Source organism: Eimeria necatrix, genomic scaffold (assembly GCF_000499385.1).
Source record: "Eimeria necatrix Houghton genomic scaffold, Enh_scaff10, whole genome shotgun sequence".
NCBI classification, from domain to species: domain Eukaryota; phylum Apicomplexa; class Conoidasida; order Eucoccidiorida; family Eimeriidae; genus Eimeria; species Eimeria necatrix.
In genome coordinates, this window is record NW_013651812.1 from 144,783 (window position 1) to 155,093 (window position 10,311).

Here is a 10,311-nt window from a genome sequence, read left to right on the forward strand (position 1 = left end):
GCGCAGCCTAATAGCCGCACTCGCAGCTCTCTGCATGAGCCCTCTGGCTTTCTGGGACCTGAATTTTGTGTAGAAAATATTGCTGAAGTTACAATTGATCATCAGTGATTGCACTAAGTCTATTCGTACAGTTTACGCTTACGACTTACGTTTGTTGCTGCGCACAGCTGAAAGGCTATTCGTTCTGATGGGCTGCTTGATTAGCCATGGTTCTAGTGAGCTTCACCAAGCCGTGCGCCGAAGAAAGTACCAGGTTATGATAGGCGAAGGCGTTCGCGGTGCCCATGGATCGCGAACAGCGTGGGTGCAGGCGTTTCTGAGACCCACGGTTCGCAAGCAGTTGTGATCCACCTGCGTACCACTCTGCCTTTTTTGAAAGTAGAACTGTTGTATAGTGCAGCGGAAGAGCCACGGAGTCCCCTGCATTCCACTATATCGCTGCTGGTGTGACCTGTACCTCTGTTTCTTGGTGTTGGGGACACCAGTGCTTTATTACGTAGCGGCCCGTGCGTGAGCTGTTCTCTGATTCTTCCAATTTTTTCCTAAACTGAGTATCGTAGTATCTGGAGCTTTGTGTAGCATCTCATTGTAGCCTTGCGGTCGCACGGTTTGAGGAAAACCAGTGTGCAGTAGCTTCACTCAAGTTGCCCATAGTGCTTGCTTTCGCTCATCGAGCGTGCGAGACAAATACTGATAGTCTGCGATCCACTAGAACCCTTAAGTTGCGTTTTGGCAGTAATTCGTTGTGGCTTACACTCTTCACCCTCTCGGCCGGGTACTCCTCTTCCCGGTTGTAGCTGGTAGGTAACTCCACCCTAGGAAACGACTCCCAGCATTTCTCAAGTTGCTTATGTGATGCACATAGCTTGGTATCAAAGACTCCGTATAGCACTTAATTAGGTCCTACTGACGATATGTCTATTCATAAGATAGCAAACTTTTATTAGATAGTCAGAAATACTTCCGTCTCTATGCGTTTTCCTGTCTGGGGTGAAGAGGGCAGCACGAGCATAACTTGCTACGATTGTGTGCAACACGGTAGATGTCTTCGGCTTCGTCTAGTCGCGGAAATCATCCCTTTTGAAACACACCCTAAAACAACTTTAATTAATGCAAAAACTATGCCTTTACTTTTACTTTGTAATACACTGCATAGCACATTTCGCCTTTGCGTGCCACAGCTTTACCAATAGCCCGTTAATCCACTAGAGTTGAATGCGAACTGTTGAGCACAAATTCGGCTGGAACCGTTAAACAACTGACTCATGCTATACAGACGTGCACAGCCTTTCACGTAAAAGCATTGAAGCTCATCTGCACGAACTGCCACCTCAGGAGAATGCCTGTTGCAGAATATAAGAATTTGAACACTCACCCCACTGGTTACTGCTAAGCAACGGCGAATCCAAGTTCAAAACAACGATTTGAATGTAAAAGACGCCATTCCCTACTTCTAGTGCGTATTCTACCTTCTTTGCATGAATCTCAGCCACCGTGTAGTGCCTTGCAAGACACAAGGAGCTGACGTGCAAGGGATGGCAGTGGGCCTCAAATGGCCCGCTTTTGAATTATTTTTGCAAATTGGAGATAAACGAAAAGGTTCCTCGGGCAGAATACGCTTGAAGTGGTGCCCTTGCCTTCTTCAGTTGTGGCGGTGCGCCGTCGCTTCCCCATCCAGCAACAGCGGCCAAACCCTATTTCAATATTCTATTAAACGAGCCCGCAGCGCATCACTATCGTTGAAGAGCAGTTTTTTGCCGTATTCTGTCTGATCCGGAGAGCGCGCTGCAGCTACTGCTGCTATCTGCAAATTCCTTCCCGCCGAGCCCCCAGGAGAGAGAACTTGGACTTGGAGACCTTTCCAGCAATCGATTCGATGCAGCCTAGCGGCTGCGGCAGCCATGGCGGATATTACCCGCCGCCGTCTTTGGCCTACATGCAACCCCACGGCTTCAACAGCACGACCCCGCAGACGGCGCATGATCCCCAGAGTGAGCCGAGTGTGCAGACATGTGTGAGGGACTCGGTGCGGTTGCTGGGAGAAGCAGTGGCTGTGCTGGAAGGGGTGCGGTTGCTGGGATCGCAGCTGCTGCAGTGGGGTGGTGAATTGAGCCATGTGGCTCAATCAGTGGTTCCCGCCGCGCTAATTTTGCAAATGTGTAGATGGATGTACACCCGAACATTCGGGGCCTCCAAACGTCAAACGCTCAATCGCATGCACAAGGCCTGGCAAGAGGCAAGCGGCGACCCTAGGCTCATGCTTCCAACCAGCAATGGCAGCAGCAGTATCGGGGGGTTGCTTGGTGCAAAAGCGAGCGGCAAGAAGCGAGGCAGCTGGATTTCCACACTGCGCGATCTTTCGGCGCTGATGGCTCTCATTGTTGTTGCTGCAGAGCTTTACATACATTTCAGCGTATACAGGTAAGCTCAGTTCAGTGGCAGCTGGTGTTAGTTGTTGGGTGTGCAAAGGCAACAGAAAGGGCTGGCTTGAACAAGGGCTGCGTCTGCTGCTCTACTTATGCTTTACCCAGGCGGCTAGTGAGCCGACTGCGGGTGCTGACGGCGAAAGAAAGAGGACTTGCGGGCCCCTCCGTAGAGGTCAGCAGCAGCAACGGCAGCAGCAACAGCTTCGTGTGCAAAAGCTGACGATGGCAGAAGCTGCAAAGGCTTTCATACTTAGTCGCAGCAAATGTGACTGCAAGCGCAATCAGTTGCTGCAGCACGAGGCTCAGGAAAATCAGCATAGCAGTGGTCGCTGCGTGTGCCACACAGCGCCAAACGAATACTACTTCAGCTGTTGCAGTAAATGTAGCTGCAGGTGCAGAAGCGGTGCCTACAGCAGGAGTATCGGCCGCAGCAGTGTATAACGTACTCCCAGAGACAGCACCTGAAGTGGCAGCGGGAGCACCATCCAGTGCAGAGTGCATTTCATCGTTGTTCTTATTTTGGAGATGGACGTGCTGCTTATACCGCACGTTTAAGCAGGTGAGATGTAGGGGCAGTTACACGAGCAGGTGCCGTTCCAGCGCGGTCCCCGTATTACTATATTCCGAGGAGCAGCAGCTCCGGAACACCCCCAGACTGAAGTGCACACTCGTTCCAGGCTGCTGCTGCCTTTTGCACAAGGCCACAGTGGCGGCAGTAGTGGCCTGCTGCAGCTGCGTTCAGATGGAGCGCAGCCACTTTGGTGTTGCCGCCGCTGCTGCCACCGGCGCAGCAGAACTTGAGCCGTCTACTCACAGCTCGTTAATTTCCTTTTTAACTCATGCTGAATTGGCTCATATGGATGTGCATTCAGTGATCTTTGTTGGGGGAGTTTGCTTCTCGTGGATGTAGTGTGTAGTCGTTTCCCCTGTGACAGCTTTGCACTTTTCGGTCTACCTGCCAAGCAGCGTATATCCAGTCCACAGAGATGTAGCTTTTATTCAAATGCTTATTTCAATCAACCGTATCTGTGGTAGGTCCGAAATTTAGCTGTCCTATCCTTGGTGCGCTCTCTCGGGCGCTTGGGTTTGCACCCCCCAGTGTCTGTAAACCTGTTACGCACATCATCGTTGCATACAGAAGACGCTGCAGAAGAGCTAGTGCACTGCTGCGCGTTCGAGATATGGGCGCAAATAAACCAAGAGGACAGCAAAGGTCAGTCCTGCTTCATCAGCTCCCGCACCCTAGCTAGCAGCGTTTCGGTGTCAGTACACACGAGATACCCCTGCTGCAGCATGGTGTCTAGCAGCAACAGCGCAGGCTCTATGTGCAGCGACAGCTGCGTCTCGAGCACGGCACTCCCCGCAGCAGCAGGGACCCCCAGCAACTGCTGAAGCACTCCCACCCACAAGTCTATCAGTTCCCCAATGACAAGTGGCGTCTCTTCAGCGTTTATGCCGGCAGCGCAATACAAAGGGCCATGCTGTCTGAACACTGCCCGGCTGCTGCTGCTGTCGCTTTCCCTGCTGCTGTGGAGAGGAGGGAACATTAAAACGCGTGATGTTTCATTCTCCCTCGAACTCTCCCGAGCAGCACCGTTGCTGCTGTCTGCTGCTTCTGGGCGGGGAAGCAGCAGCTGCTGCTTCACCTGTAGAAGCACCCACGTCTGCTCCTCCTCTGTGAACGGGGCGTACCAACGACATAGCTTCTGTGTTCCGTTTTGACTGACAACTAACCAGAACAGGATCATGCTGCAGCTGCTCTTGCCTTTACTGATCCTCCTCCTCCTGCTGATTCTGCAGCTGCCAGTGTGGCTACTGTCGGTGCTCCGGTTTTCGGTGTAGCGGAGGCTTAAGCTGCTGCAGCTGCAGTTGATGCTTCCAGTATTGTAGCAGTAGCCGGAGGCGCGGCTACTGCTGCCGGTGTTCGTTCTGCCGCTCCCGTTGTTTTTGAAATCGAATCGCGAAGCGCTGCTCTTTTGATATGCTGCGATATCTGGCCCATGGACTTCCTGCGCATCCAAGCTGTGCAGCCGACTAGGGGCTTCAGACAATAGCGCCGTCACAACGGCCGCCACGAGAGAGAAACCAAATTTTCCGAGTCAGGGTACCCGGGAAAAGATTTAGCTAAACATATTACGGAAAGAAATAGTGCAAAGAGACGCACTACTGGCTGTGCTTGAGCGGCGGGTCCCTTCGTGGTCTGCTGAACAGACTTGACAGTAGCGGAGAGGGAGAGAGACTTGAAGTGACGAAGCAGCATCTTTATACATTTGCATGAAATAAAACAAATCGCTGTATTGAATTTAATTTGTCTCAATTATAGTTCCTTAGCTGTACCATTTAGCCACATTGACTGCTGCTGTTGCTGAGTGGCCTCATTGTTGCCCGCTGCGAACTGCCATAGGCAGCGTAAGAAGGTAGAACAAACAACTCAACTAACTGGCAGGCAAAATAAATATGCAGGGTCAGCAAAGGCTATTACCCTTCAGACGAAGCCTGCTTCCAATAGGGGTGCGTTCAAAAAGAGTTGCATCTTGCTTCTTCTTTTCCAACAATGTAGCGCTAGTATAAAAGCAGAGCTAGAATAGAGGCTTTGAAAGTTACATGCAGTTTGCTGAGGTATAGAGGGCTACAGACACCCCAGGTGGCAGTGCGTGAAAACGCAAGCAAGAAACAGCGGCAGAGACATTAAGCGTTTCTTCTCTGGAGTCTCCCTACTGTCGCGCTTAAAAAGACATCTAACACGTTTTATGCAATTATTTGGGCTTAATTTCTGGTGGTTTTTGAGTCATTCCCCCTTCTGAAACTTGCATATAGTTGCGTGCTCCAAGCCTTTGTGTTGAAAACTTGTGCTCATATCTCTAGTGACTAGAACACAAAGGAACCACAAACTTTGCAAAGCACAGCAGACGGAGGCAGAGAAGCACAACAACAGTGAACAGCGAAAGTAATTAACCTGGGAAATCGCTTAATCGTGTAGTAGCACATATGTGATAAAATGTGTGTTCGAGTATGTTAGTAATACAGCTAAACCTTGTATATCTATTCATACTGTGTACAGTTTCACACGTACACGCTGAGGAGGCGCAGATTCATTGTTTTGCACCGTAACGCACATCAAATGTTTAATATAATACGAAACCATGCATTAGGTATTAACTAGTTGCTACGGACAAACATACATTAAAACAAATAAACAGCTCTTTAGTGAGACGACTGCCACTTGTTTAGAGCTGCTAGCTCTATGACAACGTTGCTAAAGCTACTGATCATGCGCTTCTTTTCCAGATTAGCACTGCAGTTCAGGTTTCGGCCAAAAGGTCTCAGAAAGATAGTAGATGTAGACTGCACTATCCACTCACCTCAGATGCCACTGCGTGTGGAAAGTCATTTGATGCAATTTCTCAGGTTTCATGGTCAGCTTCGCTGGCCTGCTTCAGCCATAGTGCGTGCGAATTCATACATGTATAAAACGTGTCGATTAGTTAACATGCATGCTACCTATATCTAATATGTATATGCTTCGTGAAGGCATATAGTACATATAAATTTGGTACTATGCGCGTATGTACTAGAAAAGAAAAATGTATGCCCCTACAGCGGCACTGCAGTAATTTGGATAGCCGGCAACAGCCGTGGCCCTACGCATTAATCCATTCGCTCAAGAACTCGAAAATGCACTTTCTTCAATTTAATCTGAATACACTTTTTTTTCTGTTTAGTCGTTCTTTCTCAAGTAGTGCAACGCACCTCCACGGCAGCAGGAAGCGGCAACTGCGGTGTGCCTGAGCCACTCCTTCGCAGCATTCGGGCGTTGCAAACACGGTTGGGAGTCATCTAAAAGATGAGACGTGAATTGTAAAACTCAAGAGCTAAAAGGTTCACTCTGCCCTGCAGTTCTGTGCGCCTGAGCCACTCTTTAGTAGCGTTCAGCCACTACAAGGACGGTGTGGAACCTTGAAGACGAAGGCCTCAACTCTTTACCATAAGCTCTCAAGAAACCACAAAAGGAAACGAAAGACTCTGGTGCACATCCAGTGGCTCAAAATGCTTACGTCTGCTAAATCCCATAGTAGTAAGGTTCGTGGCTTGCCACGAATTATGCCTTGGTAGTATGTTGTCTCGAAAAACTAATCTTCGTTTCTCTTTTCGTTCCCCCGTACATTATGCAGGTCCGTAATGTCGCTTGCAGGTTGGTACTTCTATTTAAATAGCAAAGGAGCAACAAGGGTCCAGAAAACTGGTCGATTTATGTGGTCCACTCCGCTTCTGCCGCCTCAGCAGTTTTTCGTTCATTCTCAGCCACTTGTCGTTTTGTTGGAAAATTTTGAATGTTAAGCAACTCAAAAAGTTGGATATTTCTCCTATACAGAAGAGTTCAGGGGATAAAGAGAAAAGTACTTCTCGAGCAGTAATAGCACTAGTGACAGAAGGTTGTACTGCACTGCTCAACTGACGACACTGCAAGGACGAACACGGAAAACGCTGCGCTAAATTACCAGCCGTAGCCAACTTTGAAGTAAATGCAAGACGACAAAAGGTAATTGGCGTAACTTATCAAACAGTTAAACTAGTAGCATCTAGTACCCAACGTGGCCGCAATGGGTCTTCTCTCCAACTTCGATTGCGCTCTTCACCGTCGCCAGCGCAGCACCGTCTCAGCTTGCTTGCCTCGAGTGAAGATGCCCATTCACGAATTGAAATAAATTTCAACTATTCATGCAAATGTGGAGGAGAAATGCGTTAGAAGATAATTATGAGTAGTCCACCGGATGAACAGAGCCCGCACTGTTTCCGAAAATGGCACAGGTAGCGAACACACCTGGGGCAAACGCCGCATACTCTGCCCAAGAAAAGCAGGAAAAAAACACTGAAAATTTCTCCGTTGGTGGCGTAAATTCTCCAGTGCAGCAAACCCTGACAAAGAGCGGTGAGCCGGCGGAAGTCCGCCAGCTGGCGAGCGGCTCCTCAGCAGCTGCAGCCACGGGAGCAGCAGCAGCAGCTGCAGCAGCAGATAAAGCAGCAGAAGGAGCTGCTTCTGGAGCGGCAGAGGGAGCAGCTGCAGCAGCGGCAGATGCAGCAGCAACAGGAGCAGCACAAGGAGCAGCTGCTGCTGCTGCTGCAGCGGCCGACGTAGCAGCAAGCGGGCCAGCAGGAACAACCACAGATGCATCAGAGGAGGTGAGAGCAGATGCCGCCGCAGCAGCAGCAGAGGCTGCCGCCGAAATAGCAGCGGAAAACGCCGCTGCTGGAGCAGCAAGAGGCGCTGTTGAGGGCGCAATGGAAGGCGCTACCGCGGGCGCGCCGTTAGCAGCAGCAGCCGCAGCAGCAGCAGCAGATGCAGCAGCAGATGAAGCAGCAGCTAAACGCAGCAGTGTTGATGTGCGCATACCCTACGAACGGCCACGCAGTCGGAAGTTGAATAGGACTTCAAGCTACCAGTGTCACGTGGACATGGCGGGCTGGCTGCAGGCTTTCCCACACATGACACTTTCAGACTTAGGCCCTGGATTTGCTGCGGACAGCTTCTGCAACGGCCAGGGCCTGAGGCTTGCTACATACGCTTGGCGGCAGACTAGGAAGGCCCCCAAAGCAGCTGTGGTGCTGTTTCACTCTTACACGTCTTATGCACTGTTTGATTTCCTAAGGCACCAGCCGCCAGAGGGAGACAAGTTAGAGGACGCTAAACAAGAAGAAGAGAATTGGGTGCCCAAATTTCATGGTAAGGCTCAAAACCTTCAGTGAGCCGGCAAGATGTACGCGGCGCACGAGCGCTCTCATTGGTCGTATAGTCTTTGCCTCATCTTTCCCATCGCGTACACATCCATCTGCTTTACTAAAAATATGTCGGCTTACTGTTAAGTGCATTGTTTCATTATTGTGTGCTTACGTGCTCGCCTGCAGGCAGCTGGATAGAGGCCTTCTACCAGCTGGGGATGAATGTTTATGCAATGGACCACCAGTCCCACGGCCGCTCTGAGGGCTGGCGGCAATGGAGGTGCAACGTTTCAAAGTTCGATTATTTGGTAGACGACGGAATCCAGTTTCTGTCGGAGACGGTTTGCGGGGATCCCCAGCTGCCCGAAGATGTGCCCATTGTTTTGGTGGGTTACTCTATGGGAGGCAATGTTGTAATTCAGTGCTTGGGGCGCATATACACCTGCGAAAAACTGCTGGCCATAAAGAGTAGAGTCACTCAAGCTGTACTTTTGGCCCCGCTCATCAAGATCAAGCTCGACTGGAAAACTAAGCTGATGCTCATGATCAATCGATCTCTTATCTCTTGCTGGCTCCCAAATTTGAGATTCTCAAGGGCAGAAAACAGCGGAGACTGCCCATTTCTGGGCTGGTGGTATGACAAGGATCCATTCACGTACTCAGGTGAGGTTGGAAAATTCCAACGCTGCAGCTGTGGTGTGCGCGCACATTGCGCAGCGCCTGCAGCAGGAAGTGAAGCAGAGGCCCGAGGAAGTAGTACTCACAACCCCCCACGTAAAGGCATGAAAATAAGGTTGTTTGTCACGACTTCTTATGAATGATTTTACGTCATTAGTATCGACCTTGCTGCTCTCCTAATTCACAGGCCGGACAAAGTCACGGATGGTAGCGGCTCTGTTCGATGCGTCTCGGAAGCTGCCCCGCATTTTGCGTGGCTTTCCACCACAGCTAAAACTGCTGTGTCTTCAGGGCACCCACGACCAGACTGTCGACTTCCACGCGCCCCTTAAACTGTACGAAAGCCCGGTCAAACTCGACCTGCTGTACCTGTGCGGCTGGAGCCACTACATTCCCAAACAGTCAGGCGCAGACAGACTTATAGACCTCGTCACCACTTGGATGGTCAAGACGCTCGGGGGCAAAGTTGTGAGATAAATTCCTCACGCTTCGCACTGCCTCTCTAGCTCTAACAGAAACCAAAAATAGAGTAATGTGTGCCTGTCCGTATGCGAATCAACTTGCACGTGCGCTTCTGCGTTTCTGTGTTCACAAACTCTCGTTTTCATGCATGTGCATATGCTATAAGTATGTTTTTCTTTTTTTATAACCCTTGATCACCATCTATGTTGCGTCTCTGTTTGAGACTTGTTTCGATGGACGCGATTTAGGAAAAGCGCACCGTAGATGAACAAAACTCAACCTGAATACCTTCATTCAAAAGCAGCAAGCTTGCAAGTTCCTGCTTATAAAACGCGTCTCCCTTAAGCCTGTGTTTTGGTTGTGCTGACTCAGCATCCCCTGTCGCCGCATGCTAAGCTCTTCTCTCTTACTAAAAGCGCAACGGCAGAACTGGCAGCTTCCTAAAGCTGCAAGGAAGAGAATTTGAGGAAGGCTTGGCGAAAGTGTCGGGCGACACTGCAACCGCACACTTACCTGATTGCACGTAGAAGCATCTGTATATATGCATAAAGATAGATTTAAAATATCTATATATATATAGATATATTATGTATAAATATTATTTAGATTTTTTGTAGACATTGGCATTGTAGCGTATGTGTATAAATGGACTTGCCTGTATTGATACTGATAGGAATGCATGTAGATGTATTTAATATATGTGTATGTATGTGTATAAACAAGAACATTTATGTATACATATCTGTACGCATCCTACTGCGTGCATACTCATTGCAGGATTGCGTGCTGTCTCCATAAACTTTAGACTGGTAATTTAAACGGTAGCAAAGCCAATTGGTAATAAACCAAGTGGTATGCTGCAGCTGCTGCAGCTGTTGCTGCTCGTAAAGTACTAGCGTTTATACATTATGATAAGAGCAACCATATTGCATTCTGGTCTGCGGCTTCTTCTTTTCCTGGGAAATGGAGTGCCTCTACATATCGTCTGTACTCACATAGCCTCAACAGTTGTGGGATCATCCTCACG

The 10,311-nt window shown here is 49.5% G+C and overlaps 3 protein-coding genes across 3 annotated transcripts; 2 read left to right on the forward strand and 1 right to left on the reverse strand.

Annotated features, from left to right (window-relative positions):
- Nucleotides 1–1,876: 1,876 nt before the first annotated feature.
- On the forward strand, nucleotides 1,877–2,646 carry ENH_00003500 (hypothetical protein, conserved; the record flags this gene model as incomplete). Its single annotated transcript, XM_013578057.1, has 2 exons — nucleotides 1,877–2,421; nucleotides 2,532–2,646. The coding sequence occupies 2 exons, from the start codon at nucleotides 1,877–1,879 to the stop codon at nucleotides 2,644–2,646; spliced, it is 660 nt and encodes a 219-aa protein (XP_013433511.1).
- Nucleotides 2,647–3,640: 994 nt separating this feature from the next.
- On the reverse strand, nucleotides 3,641–4,174 carry ENH_00003510 (hypothetical protein, conserved; the record flags this gene model as incomplete). The annotated part of the gene is made up of 1 exon (XM_013578058.1): nucleotides 3,641–4,174. The coding sequence occupies one exon, from the start codon at nucleotides 4,172–4,174 to the stop codon at nucleotides 3,641–3,643; it is 534 nt and encodes a 177-aa protein (XP_013433512.1).
- A 3,052-nt stretch (nucleotides 4,175–7,226) lies between these two features.
- On the forward strand, nucleotides 7,227–9,728 carry ENH_00003520 (acylglycerol lipase, putative; the record flags this gene model as incomplete). Its single annotated transcript, XM_013578059.1, has 4 exons — nucleotides 7,227–8,148; nucleotides 8,331–8,807; nucleotides 9,010–9,290; nucleotides 9,657–9,728. 4 exons carry the CDS (start codon nucleotides 7,227–7,229, stop codon nucleotides 9,726–9,728), a joined length of 1,752 nt encoding a protein of 583 aa, XP_013433513.1.
- Between the last annotated feature and the right edge of the window lie 583 nt (nucleotides 9,729–10,311).